Source organism: Hypanus sabinus, chromosome 28 (assembly GCF_030144855.1).
Source record: "Hypanus sabinus isolate sHypSab1 chromosome 28, sHypSab1.hap1, whole genome shotgun sequence".
Taxonomy (NCBI): Eukaryota; Metazoa; Chordata; class Chondrichthyes; order Myliobatiformes; family Dasyatidae; genus Hypanus; species Hypanus sabinus.
In genome coordinates this window covers 41,941,511-41,958,364 of record NC_082733.1, presented here as the reverse complement: position 1 = coordinate 41,958,364, position 16,854 = coordinate 41,941,511, and the positions used below count along the sequence as shown (strand labels likewise).

Sequence of the window (16,854 nt, the reverse complement as noted above, 5' to 3'; positions counted from 1 at the left end):
TCGCTTTTATGAAAAAAAGATGCCCGCTTTATATGTGTGTTTACCCCAGGAAAGACTATCATGACTGTGAAACCTTGTGTGGGCAGTTGTTTGTGCATGCATGTTCATGCTGATTTCTCCAAATCGATTTTGACTCGCTGTCGTCCCAATTTTGATAAGTGAAACTACACCATACACACAATATTTCTACTTTATATAGGGTGTATATTTATCATCTCTACTTCCGTCTCTACTTCCCGAGGAGACTGAGGTCCTTTAACATCTGCTGGACGATGCTGAGGATGTTCTACGAGTCTGTGGTGGCCAGTGCTATCATTGTTTGCTATTGGGGCAGCAGGCTGAGGGTAGCAGACACCAACAGAAACAACAAACTCATTCGTAAGGCCAGTGATGTTGTGGGGGTGGAACTGGACTCTCTGATGGTGCTGTCTGAAAAGAGGGTGCTGTCCAAGTTGCATGCCATCTTGGACAATGTCTCCCATCCATTCCATAATGTACTGGTTAGGCACAGGAGTACATTCAGCCAGAGACTCATTCCACCGAGATGCAACACTGAGTGTCATAGGAAGTCATTCCTGCCTATGGCCATCAAACTTTACAACTCTTCCCTCGGAGTGACAGACACCCTGAGCCAATAGACTGGTCCTGGACTTATTTCCACTTGGCATAATTGACTTATTATTTAATTATTTATGGTTTCATATTCCTATTTTTCTACACTATTCTTGGTTGGTGCGACTGTAATGAAGCCCAATTTCCCTCGGGATCAATAAAGTATGTCTGTCTATCATTCCTGCTTTTACTATATGTTAGTGTAATTTTAGGTTTCATGTGTTATTTGGTTTGATTTGGTAGGTTTTTTTTGGCTCTGGGAGCGCTCAAAAATTTTTCCTATATAAATTAATGGTAATTGCTTTTTCGCTTTATCACATTTCAGTTTACAAACGGTTTAATAGGAACGCTTTACCTTCGGATTGGGTGGGTGGAAACCTGTATAGTCTTAGTGATTGGGCAATATTCTCCCACATTTCCCTCCCTTATTGCTTGCACATAATGATGGAGGAGCAAGAATGAGGGTTAGGGTTAGAGGTCTCCCCTCATTCTTCTGAATTCTAGTGAATACAGACCCAGAGCCATCAAACGTTCTTTATATGACAGGCCATTCAGTTCTGCAGTAATTTTCATGAACTTGATGTCTATTGGATCTGCAAGTTGTCAGGTTAAAAAGAAATTTGACATGCTATATTCCTCTCAATAAAACAAGCTGGCACTGGTGAAACATGGTGATGTTCTGTGGGCAGTTTTCTAAATTTCTAAATATAGTTCTGTACTACTCACTGGGGGAATGGTGCTCCTTTCAACAATTAAAAAAAAATGCATTCTGTTTGTTTTTTGTCTTGAAGTGCTCACTTTAATGCACTGTGTACATCTATCAATAGGTTGATGAGAGAATGCCACATCTGTAACTATTATTTTACCTATTCAAACAGCTTAGATATGTGGTATCTTCAAGATTGCAGGTATCCTAAAGACGTTAGAATTTTTACCTAAAACTGAAACAATGATATTTTTATGTGAATTATTTAATTTTTGTGGTGTTTTGAATACAAAAATCCCAATAAAGGCAATTTTTAAAGAAAATGAACATTTATAGATATTCTGACACAGGAGTGATGGAAAATTTCTAATAAAAGTAAATACATAGCAAATTTTTGAATAATGAATGGTAATATGTATTAAATTTTCTCCATACTATAGACACTTGGGTCAGAAATAATACTCAATAGTGCAGTAGTCGCATTTGATATCAGAGAATGTATACACCATGCAACCTGGAATTCTTACTATCCGTAAACACCCTCGAAACAGGAGACAAAAACCCCAAAGAATGAATGACAGGAAAAAAATAGCGAGAACCCCAAATCCTCTGCCTCCCTCCTAAGCACAAGCAGCAGCAAGTAGCATCAGCCCTCCCCTCCACCGCTTTCTCTAGTGTAAAGCATCAGCACTCCGTAAACTCACCGTGCCAGCAACACCAATTCCTCAAAGGGAGACCATGGTTTACAGTACATCAAAAACTAACTTCAGACCAAACCTGGACATACTGAACGTGACCCACTGGCAAGCTCTAAGATTGGGAACATGCTGTCGGGCAGAACTGTGGTTTTTTGAGTGTCACTGTAGATCAGAGATTCTGATAAGACCCCAATCACCCTGAAAAGGAAAGTAGAGACATCAGAATAGGAAGAATTTAACTGAGAAGTTGCCTACTGGTGCCATATTTAGCTCTGCCCACAAAACATTCCTGTTTCATCCACTGTTGTGTACTGGTTTAAGCTGTAGTAGGTGAATAAGGAGGGTATTCAACCTTTGATTAAGGTTTGCCTCCTGTTCTAGTGCTTGTGTGTAGCCTGTGAAGCCAGGCTCCTTGTGATCAGATGGTCTGCTGACATGCTCAATCTAATATAAATAATGGTCTGTTAACTAGCAAGGTTTCTGCTATCTGTGTTACGAAGTGCTAACATCATCAGGGAGCTGAATTAGCCTGACATAACATCTTGTGAATTAACCGGTGAGAAATGACCTTGTCGTTAACCTAATGTTTTGGGTTAATGACTATCTATTGGGTTAAATTTAGATGTTATGGCTTGATTTGAACAGTATTGATATTAATAAGTGGGTGTAAATCTGAAAATGTGGAGCTCGTTTGTATGTATGTTGAGAGACGTTGACTTTTTAGGACAATTCTGTGTTTCATCATATGCTCAGTTTAAAAAAAGGTATATGTGCTTGTTTCAAAAGTATCATTCAGTCTGCTTCAGTTCCTCTGCTGATGTGATATTTCATATCAGGGAAGCCCTTTGTAATTAATAAAGATCTCACAGCACCTATCAAAGATGGTATTGTAGTGGTTAGAGTAATTGCTTTATAGAACTAATTACCAATCGGGGGTTAATTCCCACCATTGTCTGTAAGAAGTTTGTACGTTCTCCCTGTGACTCCATGGATTTTCTCTGGTTGCTTCAGTTTTCTTCTGTATTTCAAGGACGTGGTTAGGTTTATTGGCCGTGCTATGTTGGCACCAGAAGTGTGGTGACACTTGCAGGCTGCCCCCAACACAATCCTCAGTGTGTTGGTTTTTGAGGCAAAATTGCACATTTCACTGTGTAATTGACAAATAACAGTAGTCCTTAAAGTATCTGATGGAAGCACTTGTCAGGCAGAGTGTGTGAAGCGTGAATTAGTATTTGTTTTGAGTTGATGACTTTTCCCCTCCTGCTCCGGCCATAAATTGATGTTCTTCAGCCATAGACTATGCCCCATTCACTTGATCAACTCTTTTGATACTCTTGAATATATTTATTGGGTTTCTTAAACAGAATGAAGAGGAAGGAGAGAGGTCAGTTGGTTCATTCCACCTGCTCTGTCTCTTCCAAAGAGCCTTCTTTACCCTTCCTGATTCTGATCGTGATGAACAGCTCAGGCCCTGTGCTTTGTGGTGACTCGAGTGTTATATCACTGGCAATTAGTTGTTCTGTTAAGGATGGTTAAAAAGGCACAATGTTGTTAAGCCTTGCTAAGCCAATTAGTGGTTAGATTGCCTTAGTTTAAGTGTGACTTGCAATAAATCATTCTATGTACAGCCCACAGAAAATTGCTGATTATTTAAAATTCTTTGCTTGCTATTTTTAGCAAGGTGTCAGAAGATTTTACGTGTGATTTCCTTCAGTTGATTAAGCATAAATTAATGCATTCTATTCTTTTGGCTGTTTGGTTCACTTAAAATTTGTGAATATTTTCTGTTACTTTGATTTCGTCTTGTCTCATTACTTCCTCTCTTGGTTTTTTAGTTGGGATGAATGGGTTCCAGAAAGCAGAGTGCTGAAGTATGTGGACACAAACCTGCAAAAGCAGAAAGAACTACAAAAGGCTAATCAGTGAGTATTGAAACAAAATAACTAAAAGGGGAAAGGAAACAATCGACCAAGGGACTTGCAGCTTTCTTAGGATAAAGCTGACTCTTTCAGACTGATTGGGTGTAGATCAATTTTTCTACAGGCTCTACAGGCTCTCATGTTGTAAATGCCTTCAGGCTCTTAAGGAAGTATTACTCTGAAAGTTAAAACTCTCCGTTTTATATTGGAACAGAGATACATAAAATATTAGAAAACCTAACTACAATCTTTGTGCCTTTCTATATCTGGATCAAAAACTAAGCAGTCCGAGAGTAAAGCAGGGCTAATTACAGGGGATGGGTGACAATGATGTGCCAGTAGAACTGCTGATTCTTTTCTGGATATGGGTTCAGTTCTGGTTTTTGGTGCTGTTTGTGTGGGATCTGCATCCTGTTTGCTGCAAGAACATGGTTTTCCTTTAGGGGTTCCAGTTTTACAGGAGTGAAAGGTCAATTGTTGACTGTGAAAGGCCTCTAGTACGCAGATGAGTGATAAAAATTGAGGGAGTTGGGTGGTGGGGTGGAAATGCGGCTCTACCAGTGGAGGTGTAGGCACTCCTTCCATCTGCTTGGGCAAGGTATAGTATCTGCATAGCTCCTTGATCAGGGTTACGTGAAGCAATAGGAGCAGGCGGTGGGCGGTTGTATGAGCAGCTGGTGCATATCACAGGTCCTGATTATGTGATCCCAATGCCAGGCGGATAATCTCTGAAGAGTATTGATAATGGTTGGGGTCACCCCTCTTGTAAAGACACTGCCCAGAACACGGCAATGGCAAACCACTTCTGCAGAAAATTTGCTAAGAACAATCGCAGTCATGAGACCATGTGACATCATATGACACAGCACGTAATGATAATGATGAATCTTTGAAGGATCATTTTTGGCCATGAGTCACCCATCTTGTAAGATACTGCCTAAAAGAAGGCAATAGCAAACCACTTCATAGAAAAAAAAATTACCATCCACAATCATGGTCCAGACTGTGATCGCTCGCCCTTGGTGGTGTGTGCCAAATTGTATGGATGAATGGTTCAGTCATTTATTTCCTGTTTTGAAACTTAGAATTAAGCAAAGAATGCAATTATAAATTGATGTAAAGCAGAAGACAGATTTATGAGCGTTCAGTGTCTTTCACAAAATCGAGTATCTGAAAGTTGATGTATTCTTTACAACGCAGTGACTGCTTTAGCATTTGTATTAATGCAGTATGAAAGTTGAGGGTTACGTATTGGTCAAGAGTCCGGGAAGAGCTTTTGTATTCCATTGATGTATTGTCTGAGGAACTTTCACTTGTGAGGCTGATGTGATGGCATTTCAAAGGTGCATTTGGACCCCAAGGTAGTGTAGCATTTAGCGTGACGTTATTGCAGCTCAGGGCGTCAGAATTCAGAATCCAATTCTGATGCCATCTGTAAACTGTTTGTACATTCCTCCGTGACCATGTGGGTTTCTACCGGGTTCCTCCCTTGTTCTAAAGACGTACTGGTTAGTAGTTTAGTTGATCATTGTAAATCGTCCTGTGATTAGGCTAAGGTTGAGATGGTAGTTAATTGGGCATGCAGCTTCTTCGTCTGTGCAGATCTCTAAATACATAAATTTAAACATGAAGGTAAGGATTTATAATAGAACTTTGAAGATAATAATAAGTGGATGTGGAATAGTTATTGTACTGCAGATCAGTGAATATTTTAATTGTGAATGTAAATTCTTTAAACATTCTGTTTTAGAGAGCAATGGGCAGAGGGCAAGATGAGGGGCGCTGCACCAGCCAAGAAGGCTTCCACCATGCAACAAAAGAATGTTGAAATGTAAGTGACTTGGATCTACAGATATAAGATACTAAAATCTATCAAGTATTTCAGGAGACAATTTTTAGTATTGATAATTCAAATGTAGAATTCACCATCACTTTGAGGGTTGGAAGCCATTGAACCTAGATAAACAAGGAAGAAAGTCTTAGAAGGAAATACTGATATTTTAAAATAAAGCAGAGAAGGCGAAAGTTCATGTAAGACATGAACGTGGACTTTCTGAATTGAGTGTGCAAATTCTGCAGCTGAGCATCAGTAATTTAAATATTGACTGCGTTAGCAGTGCTGTAGCCATTACTTAATGTAGGATTTTAAAATTCTGATTGTTGACTCCAAATTTTGCATATAATATTTTAAAAATTGACTTGAGCAGCTGACGTATTAAGGCTACCAGGCTATTCTTTTTTGTAGGTGCCCATAGTAATTTTAAAAAAAGATGCACAATTACATCAAAATCAATAAAGATGCAGACATTGAAAATCAGAAATAAAAATGCCCACACTGAAAGCTCCACAGTTTTCTGTCTCACACGTTTTTTCCATTGATGACAGTCATGAAATGTCTGTCTTTTTCCTGCTCTGTAGATTTAGATGTAATGCCGAAGGGGCAGTGCCGTGCTTTCTTTGTAGTTGCGCTTGTGTGTTGGCCCAGGACAGGTCCTCTGGAAAAAATAGCACCAAGGAATTTAAAGCTGCTGACAGTCTTCACCTCTGATCCTTCAATGAGGGCTGACCTCATTTACAATTGTGTGACAGTTGTTGAGGTATTCTGTTATGGTAGGGGTTAGTTTCAATGCTCTTTTTTGTTTTCCTACCACTATTGTTGAAGATAAATAACTCACTTTATTCTTAGCGATGGCAAGCTGACCTCTCACTGCAAAACATCAGTGTTTCTTTTGTGTTGAAATAGATCCTTAGAAAGAAGGAAGAGGTGACAGATAACCTTGTTGTTTCTTTGATAGTTACTTTAGAGGCTAATCTTGGAAAACTTTCAGTTTTAAATATTAACATGAGAAAATCTGCAGATGCTGGCAATCCAAGCAACACACACAAAATGTTGGAGAAATTCAGCAGGTCCTTTCAGCATCTATGAGAAAGAGTAAACGGTCAACATTTCGGGCTGAGACCCTTCAGAAATCTCTCTTCCACTGATGCTGCCTGGCCTGCTGAGTTCCTCTAGCATTTTGTGTGCTTTGCTCAGATTTTAAGTATTGTTTAGTGATTCTTACAATAATCTTTGTGTTTCTGTTTGAAAACATTAAATATAAATTAGTGGTAAGGAAATTAAACATTTGCCCTGTCACCATCCTCTGTCCCTCACCCTAACAGGGGCAACATTTGTACACAGATTGTCCACGCATTCCATCAGTCAATATAGTACGGATGGATTAACAGTTCAGTAATGGTTACAAGTATTGTTAACCCTGTAATTTAAAATTATAGTAGATCACCTGGGTTGCTTGTTGGGGGGGGGGGGTATAAGAAATCAGATATTAGTGGAAATATTAGGTTGGCAGCAAATCTAATAAAACTGAAATGCTAAAAGGAATATTAATTCATGCAGGGAAAGTGCTGTAAATGTAATTATTTTGAATTGGTTCAAGTAGGCTGAATGGACAGATTTATTTTCTGATTACGTGTTGATCAATGAGAACTTACTAATGGGAATATTTCCCAAGTGAATGTTTGCTCTGGCAGTCTGTTCAGTGCCAGTGCCAGTGGACATGTTACTTGAGAAATGGGGAAGAGAAATATCTATTGAAACAATGACATAGTCTACTTGTATCCCTAAAAGTCGGAAAAGAAGTTAATAGACTGTCTGATTGTTATTTTAATCATTTTCTGTCAGTCAATTTAAGTACAGACACTCCTGTGTCTAGCATCAGTCCATGGGCATACAATAAATGTACTGTGTATGAGCTATCTGAAGTATTTGTTTTTTTTTATTATTATGTTCTCTGTCTTATGTTGCTGTGCTGCATCAGATCCAGGGTAACAATTATTTTGTTCTCCTTTACACTCGTGTACAGGAAATGACATTAAACTATCTTCAATCTCAAATTTTGAAGCAGTTATTTACATGGATAATGTGTCCATTGCAATGAAAAATTAAATTATTGATCTTGTTCTAATTCCCAGAAAATAATGCAAGTGCATCTCTAACATTGGTGTAGTAGAATCTGTTTACTGGTTTACAATTGGAAGGCTTTCTTCAATCATCTTGATTCAAGTTGCATGTAACTGCATGTTTGTCATACAATTAATAAGATGTTCTTTTTCAGAAAAACAAAGAAGAATAAACAGAAAGGTAGGCTTGCTTAAACTCTTAATTTAAGTTCATATCTTGACATACATTCTTATTCCTGTCAGCTGGTATTAAGCTGCATTTAGACCCGATTAATAAAATCTTGAGGCTGTCACTCTTAACACAATGCTAAAGTGAAGCTACTGTCTCGCTTTCTGTATGGATGTAATAGATCTTCTGGAACTAATTTGAATAGCTTTCTGACCTGTAACAATGCTTGATCTCTTAAGTGAAACAACGATGCAACTAGAATTTTTGTGAACAAATTTTAAAGTGTTAAGAGATATGCCATTTAACTTATTAGTAATTAAGAGAATACAGCACTACAGCACAGAACATTATCTATTATTATTCATGTTGCTGTCAGCGCCAGAGTCATAGAAGAATACAATACAGAAACAGGCCGTTTAGCTCATCTAGTCCATGTCAAACTATTAATCTGCCCAGTCCCACAGACCTGCACCTGGACTTCTATAACCCACCCATCCATGTACTTATTCAAACTTTCTTTAACTGTTGAAATTGAACCCACATCAACACTTTTTGCAGCTCATTCCAGACTCGTACCACCCTATGAGTAAAGAAGTTCCACTTCAGATTCCCCTTAATCTTTCACTTTTTGCTCTTAACCTATGACCTCGAGTTTTGGTCTCATCCAACCCTGGTGGGGGGAATCCTACTGAATTTAAGACCATGAGAAATAGGAACAGAATTTGTTATATGTAAAACAAACAGTGAATTGCATCGTTTGCATCAATGTAGTCGAGGATGTGCCAGGAGTAGTCGGCAAAGAGTCACCACGCTTCTGGTGCCAACGTAGACCACAAGACCACAAAATATAAGAGCTGAATTATACCACCTGGCCCATTGAGACTGCTCTGTCATTTCATCATGGCTGATCCATTTTCCTTCTCAGTTCTAAACTCCTGCCCTCTCTCTGTATCCCTTCATGCCCTGACCAATCAAGAATCTGTCTACCTCTGCCTCAAATATACATAACGGCTTGGCCTCCACAGCTGCCTGTAGCGAGGAATTCCACAGATTAACCACTCTCTGGCTAAAGAAATTCCTTCTCATCTCCGTTCTAAAAGGATGCCCCTCTATTCTGAAGCTGTGTCCTGTGATCTTCAACTCTCCCGCACATCCTCTCCACGTCAATTCTATCAAAGCCTTTCACCATTTGATAGGTTTCAATGAGGTCACCACTCATTCTTCTGAATTCGAGTGAATACAGGCCCAGAACCATCAGGTGTTCTTTGTAGAACAAGCCATTCAATCCTGGAAACATTTTCATGAACCTCCTGTAAACCCTCTCCAGTTTCAGCACATCCTTTTTAATGTAAGGGCCCAAACCTGCTGACAACACTCCAAGTGAGGCCTCACCAGTGCTTTATAAAGTTTCAACATTACATCCTTGCTTTTATATTCTAGTCCTCTTGAAGTGAATGCTAATGTTGCATTTGCCTTCCTCACCACAGACTCGACCTGCAAATTAACTTTTGGGGAATCCTGCACAAGAACTCCCAAGTCCCTTTGAGCCTCAGTTTTTTGTATTTTCTCTCCATTTAGAAAATAGTCAGCCCTTTCATTTCTTTGCCCATTCTCCTAATCTTATGTAGGCTTGCACTTCCTCTAAACTACCTGCCCCTCCACCTATCTTCATATTGTCTGGAAAATTTGCAACGAAGCCATCAATTCCATAATTCAAATCATTGACATATAACGTAAAAAGAATTCATCCCAACACAGACCCTTATGGAACACCACTGCTTTATCCATGCTAGAAGCTTACCATGCGTGGCACCTAGTCAAAGGTTTTCTGAAAATCCAAGCCCACAACATTAACCGATTCTCCTTTGTCTATCCTGTTTGTTATTTCTTCAAAGAATTCCAGCAGATCTGTCAGGCAAGATTTTTCCTTGAGTTAACCATGCTGACTGCAGCTTATTTTATCACGTGCCTCCAAGTGCCCTGAGACCTCATCCTTAGTAATCAACTCCAATACCTTCCCAACCACTGAGTCAGACTAACTTCGGCCCAAAATGTTGACTGTGCTTTTTTTCTGGCCTGCCGAGTTCCTCCAGCATTTTGTGTGTGTTGCTCGGATTGCGATCATATGCGCATTTTCTCTTTGTAACTCGCCTATAGTTTTCTTTCTTCTGCCTCTCTCCCTTCTTGGAAAGTGGAGTGACATCAGCAATTTTCCAGTCTTCTGAAACCATTCCAGAACCTAGTGGTTCTTGAAAGGTCATTACAGATGCCTTTAAGATCTCCCTAGTCACCTCTTTCAGATCCCTGGATTGTACACCATCTGGTCCTGTTACTCGTCTACCTTCAGGCCTTACAGTTTCCCAAGACGTACAAACAAGCTGGATGAACTCAGCAGGTCGGGCAGCATCCGTTGAAAGGAGCAGTCAGCGTTTTGGGTTGAGACTCTTCGTCAGGGCTAAAAGGTGGGGGCAGGTGGGGGGAGAGTGGAAAACCAATCAGAGGAAAGATCAAGGGGTTGGGGAGGGGAAGCAGGGAGGGGATAGGCAGGAGAGGTGAAGAAGGAATGTAAGGGGAAAGCACTATGGGTAGTAGAAGAAGGCAGAGTCATGAGAGGTGATAGGCAGCTAGAAGAGGAGACAGAGTGAAGGTGGGATGGAGCAAGGGAGATGGAAGGAATTACCGGAAGTTGGAGAATTCGATGTTCATACCAAGGGGCTGGAGACTACCCAGACGGTATATGAGATGTTGTTCCTCCAACCGAAGTTTGGCCTCATCATGGCGGTAGAGGAGGCCATGTATGGACATATCTGAATGGGAATGTGAAGGAGAGTTGAAGTGAGTGGCTACCGGGAGATCCTGTCTGTTGTGGCGGACGGAGCGTAGGTGCTCGACGAAGCAGTCCCCCAATCTGCGTCGGGTCTCGCCGATGTGGAGGAGGCCACACCGGGAGCACTGGATGCAATAGATGACCCCCAACAGACTCACAAGTGAAGTGTTGCCTCACCTGGAAGGACTGTGTGGGGCCCTGAATGGTGGTAAGAGAGGAGGTGTAGGGACAGGTGTAGCACACCTACAGTGCTACACACCTGTGCTAGGTGTAGCCTCTCCTCACTGCACATTGCCTCTTTGTAAACCCTCTATCTAATCTTCAGCACTATTATTCGCCTTTTCTACCATACTACTTGCATTGAAATGTAGGCAGCTCAGTACACTAGTCACATCATGCTCAAACTTTTGATTCCTAACTTTGATGTCTTGGCATCATCTGTCTCCACAACCTCACCACTAAGTGTTTTGGCACTCTGGTTCCCCTCTTCCGGTAACTCTGGTTCAAACCCCACCATGCAATATTAACAAACCTTCCCTTCCAAGGCAGCAGAGGTTTGAGATCAGAGTTTTCCTTTAACTGGATGAGCTGATGAACCCCATCTGCCTGAAGCGACTGATTTTAAGATGCCAGTAACCCACCTTTGCTCCTTCTCTTGTCAGTGGAAATGGTTCAGCCAGGCTTTGTAGCTGAGCCACACATGAAGGACCGGAGCTGGACTTGGTTGTCAGAGGTTATTCGTGATGCATGTCATTGGGAGCATTTAATAAGAACTTGTCCCCATTACCACCACCTGCTGTTATATCCTTAAGGAATCAACCAGCCAATACAGGATATTTTGGCCTCCATCTTTGACAGTCATGCCTACAAACTGTACAGATATGTAGTGGTAAACTTCAGAGAGAATGGTGGCTCTCTTGGTAATTGGAACATGATGTTGTTTGGTAACAGTAAGTGTGCTGTTTCACTTGTTCTTTAGCCCCCACAGCTGGTGATGGAAGTGGCACCAGTGAAACTCCACAACCACCCAGGAAGAAAAGGGCAAGAGTGGACCCCACAATGGAAAGTGTATGTACTTTATTGGAATGTGACATGCTGACTTAGTGTATGCCAAACATCCAGTAGCAGCACCAGAATTAAATATAACTACTTACTAGTATTTGACCTCAAAATCTTGGAATCTTATGTTGTTTGCCTAGATGTATAAATAAACAATACATATCAATTTTGCCCAGCAGAATCGGATATGTAGTATGTTTTCATACAGTTACCTAGATGTATACTGATGCATAACAATATTACCTGGTGAGTGCTATATGTAATATGTTGTATTTTCAGCAGTAAATATACTACAATTTTATGCATTTGAAGACTTGCACACACACATTCAAAGTGTTGCATTTTAATGTTGGTTATTTCTGCAGTCAGTTGGCTCCAGTTCCCTCCCTTGAAGAACTGTGTCACATTGAGCTTCTGATATATCAAGATGCTAATTCTTGAAGAGCTGGAAGTTCTCCATTCATTTTGTCTCTTGTAAGATAGCTTAGCTCAACTGGAGCAGTAATTGGTCCTCTGAAGTCCATGTCACAATTTGAATCTCTCAGCTCAGCTGAATAACCATAGATGTTTTCGACTCAAGATCACCGTCCAAAGACAGGTGAAAGCTGGTGCACTTGGGCAAGAGAAAGATGGGGTGTGATTTTTCTCCCCTCTGCCCCCCCCCCCCCATTCAGGGATTTTGATCAATTTAAGTGTTTAACATGCTCTTTTTTTTCAATAGAACCCCAAAAACGGGGAAAGTGTACAGCAAGGGTAGCTCTTATCTTAGCAGTTAATAGGCATCCATTAGTCTCAAGAGACCGTGGATTTGCGCCTTGGAAAGTTTCCAGGGTTGTATGGGAGACCGGCAGTTGCCTGTGCTTCAGGTCTCCCCTCTCCATGCCACTGATGTTGTCCAAAGGAAGGGCAAGGCCCGATGCAGCTTGGCACCGGTGTCGTCGCAGAGCAATGTGTGGTTAAGTGCCTTGCTCAAGGACACAACACGCTGCCATAGCTGAGGCTCGAACCAGTGACCTTCAGATCACTAGACCAATGCCTTAACCACGCCACCATGCACCAAAACAATATCTTAGCAGTACGTGTGGCATGAATCTAATACTTTTCATCAGCCAAGTAACACCATCCTGGCTGGTAATACATGATCCCTTGCTGGGTAATTGTTTTGAGTTTTTTCATTGATTCCCCTAACTCAATAGCTCTCTGGGAGTGAGATTTTTAGTTTGCCACCATGGCCTTGTTAAAAAAAATACTTCCTTGTCAGCCTTGGATATTAAGCTCCAAGTATAAGGAGGAATGATCGTCAGGCTTCTTAATTTCATCATTTCCAGATTTATTTTGCTAATGATCCCTGCGCACCTTCCTTATGTGGTAGCACCTACAATTGGATAAAATAATGCAAGGTCGTGTCTAATCAGATCTTTTTGTACAGTTGTAACATTCCTTCAGTCTCATAAGAAGTACTTGATAACTGTGTATAGTGGCATGCAAAAGTTTGGGCACCCCTGCTCAAAATTTCTGTTACTGTGAAAAGTTAAGTGAGTAGAAGATGAACTGATCTCCAAAAGTCATAAAGTTGAAGATGGAACATTCTTTTTGAACATTTTAAGCAAGATTAGTGTATTATTTTTGTTTTGTACTATTTTAGAGTGGGAAAAAAAGGAAAGGAGCACCATGCAAAAGTTTGGGCACCCCAAGAAATTTGAGCTCTCAGTTAACTTTTACCAAGGACTCAGACCTTAATTAGCTTGTTAGGGCTATGGTTTGTTCACAGTCATCATTAGGAAAGGCCAGGTGATGCAAATTTCAAAGCTTTCTAAATACCCTGACTCCTCAAACCTTGTCTCAACAATCAGTAGCCATGGGCTCGTCTAAGCAGCTGCCTAACACTCTGGAAAATTAAACTAAATGATCCCACAAAGCAGGACAATGCTAGATAGCAAAGCATTTTCAGTTAGTCGTTTCCTCAGTTCGTAATGTAATTAAGAAATGGCAGTTAACAGGAACGGTGGAGGTCAAGTTGAGGTCTGGAAGACCAAGAAAACTTTCCAAGAGAGCTGCTCGTAGGATTGCTGGAAAGGCAAATCAAAACCCCCATTTGACTGCAGAAGACCTTAAGAAGACCTTCTGGAGTAGTGGTGCACCTTTCCTGAGTTCCCACCACAAAATTCAGTGTCAGAAGTTTGCAAAGGAACATCTAAACAAGCCTGCTGCATTTTGGAAACAAGTCCTGTGGACTGATAAAGTTAAAATACAACCTTTGGCCGTGATGAGCAAAGGTATGTTTGGAGAAAAAAGGGTGCAGAATTTCATGAAAAGAACACCCCTCCAACTGTTAAGCGTAGGAGTGGATCGATCATGCTTTGGGCTTGTGTTGCAGCCAGTGGCACGGGGAACATTTCACTGGTAGAAGGAAGAATGAATTCAATTAAATACCAGCAAATTCTGGAAGCAAACATCACACTGTCTGTAAAATAGCTGAAGATGAAAAGAGGACGGCTTCTACAACAATAACAATCCGAAATACACCTCAAAATGCACAATGGACTACCTCAAGTGGCACAAGTTGAAGGTTTTGCCATGGCCCTCACAGTCCCCCGACCTAAACATCATCGAAAATCTGTGGATAGACCTCAAAAGAGCAGTGCATGCAAGATGGCCCAAGAATCTCACAGAACTGGAAGCCTTTTGTAAGGAAGAATGGGTGAAAATCCCCCAAACAAGAATTGAAAAACTCTTAGCTGGCTACAGAAAGCGTTTACAAGCCTGTGATATTTGCCAAAGGGGCTGTTACTAAGTTTTGACCATGCAGGGTGCCCAAACTTCTGCATGCCACCATATCTTTAGTCAAATCAGTAAAATTTATTTTCAAAGTACACATATGTCACCATATACTACATTGAGATTTATTTGCTTGTAGGCATTTATAATAAAATAAATACAATGGAATTTACAAAAAAATAATCATAAAGACAAACAGCCATTGTACAAATTTTTTAAAATACCAAGAACGTGAGCTGTAAATAGTCTTTGAAAGTGAGTCTGTAGGTTGTTAAATCAGGTCAGAGTTGTGAGTGGGGCTGTCCATGCCAGATCAGGGTATGATTGGGAATATTTGCCTATTAATGGTAGTAATGAATAATGGTGATGATTATAGAAATCCATTTTTGACATGCAGTGATTGTGAAAGTGAACAGCAATATGGTCAACTGAGATCTCCATCTGAGGGGGATCCTTAAACTTGCTATTTTCTTGATTTCTACAGGAGGAGACATTCATGAACAGGGTTGAAGTAAAGGTCAAAATTCCAGAGGAACTGAAACCATGGCTTGTAGATGATTGGGACTTGATCACTCGTCAAAAACAGGTTATTATTGAAACTGTTGACTTTAATTAGCCTGATAGAGTAAGGTAGGTTACTGCGGGAGTAGTTGAAAGAAATTGTAAAACTACAAAGCAACAAACTGCAAATACAAAACGAAAGGAGAAAATAAAGTAATTATAATTATAAATAAACAATAACCTGCACAATCTGCATCCATTGTGGGGACAGTTTGATGGGGCAAGTGAAGTTATGTTCTTGTCCAAGAACCTGATGGTTGTGGGGTAATGATATTCAGCCTTTTTGAATGTGCATTCAGTGCATCATAACTGGAGTGTATAATTCTAAAGGAAAAGGGCATATGTGGAAGCTTTAAGGCTGATATTGTTTCTATTTAGCATGTATGCCTTCCTTATTGTAATCTGGTTCAAACTAATGCTTTTCAGATTTGATCCTCTATAAGGCTTGAGTGCAAAGACTGCAGAGCCTATTGTGGACAAGTGTAATTAGTGTAGATAGGTAACACAGTCTGCACAGAAGAACTGAGCCTTATTGGGCTATTTTTTTTGCTGTGCATTTCTAATGTAGAGACAGGTTTCCCTTGCAAGATTATAGAAATATGCAACATGTTGGTTGCTATTCCTTCGCAGTAGACTTTCTGCTTAGGTAAGTTTGTAAAACATATGCCGCAAGTTTTCCAATAAGTTGAAAAATGTATTATGTTTTGAAAATTGTTCCTGCACTTATTTTACATTGAGGAAAAGTACTTATTGTAATAGTAGTATAAATAATCAATTGGATCAGGAGACCACAAATTTGTTTCTATGATTGGAATTCAGAATACAATTATTAGGTGGAATTGATAGCTTGTTATGTTTAGTTATTGAGTGAGCGTTGTTGGTTGATATGAATCAGCATTCATGTATTTGCAATATGGCTGTCTGTCTAACTAGAAATCATTCCTTTTAAAGCTGTTTCACTTGCCTGCTAAAAAGAATGTTGACACTGTTCTGGAAGAGTATGCCAACTACAAAAAGTCACGAGGGAACACCGATAATAACAAGTGAGTTTTTCTTTGCTATCTTATATAATTTTGCCTAGAAACAGTGCAAAAAACTAACACTGGTATTTTCACTGGAATCTTTTGCTGAGACTTGGATAGGAGCACCAGCGAAGCAGATTGTTGATGACTATTTGGTCTTTCTATGGAGGTCTCTTTCTCCTGGTTTCAGTTGCAATGATTAGAATAGCGTTCTTGAAGTTTGAAAATGCCCTCTGGCATCTAAAGGTGTTCAAAAATGACTGGCCCATTGATCGACATCCAGTGACTATTATGTGAAAACTCACAATAGTGGAAGGACTTAGTAGGTAAAGCAGTATCTCTGGCGAGGTATAAACAGTAAATGTTTTGGTCTAAGATCCTTCAACATCGATTGTTTTTTCCACTGAATCAATGCTGCCTGGTGTAACGTTTCACAAGATTTCCACCATCTGCAGAGCCTGTTGTGTTTACCTCTGTGAATCTGTTTTAGATTTTATCAGCTTGGGAGAGTGATTTTACTTGAAAGCAAAAGGAACATTAGAG

At 40.2% G+C, this 16,854-nt stretch overlaps 1 protein-coding gene across 3 annotated transcripts in view; it reads left to right on the top strand.

The window, feature by feature from the left end:
* Positions 1-16,854, top strand: part of morf4l1 (mortality factor 4 like 1) — a 50,503-nt gene that overhangs the window by 22,399 nt on the left and 11,250 nt on the right. For all 3 annotated transcript variants that reach the window (XM_059953033.1, XM_059953030.1, XM_059953032.1), the window contains 6 exons: positions 3,852-3,938; positions 5,686-5,766; positions 8,051-8,076; positions 11,871-11,959; positions 15,213-15,314; positions 16,241-16,332. In XM_059953033.1, the coding sequence (XP_059809016.1) occupies positions 3,852-3,938; positions 5,686-5,766; positions 8,051-8,076; positions 11,871-11,959; positions 15,213-15,314; positions 16,241-16,332 (477 nt within the window). The remainder of the gene's footprint in view (positions 1-3,851; positions 3,939-5,685; positions 5,767-8,050; positions 8,077-11,870; positions 11,960-15,212; positions 15,315-16,240; positions 16,333-16,854) is intronic.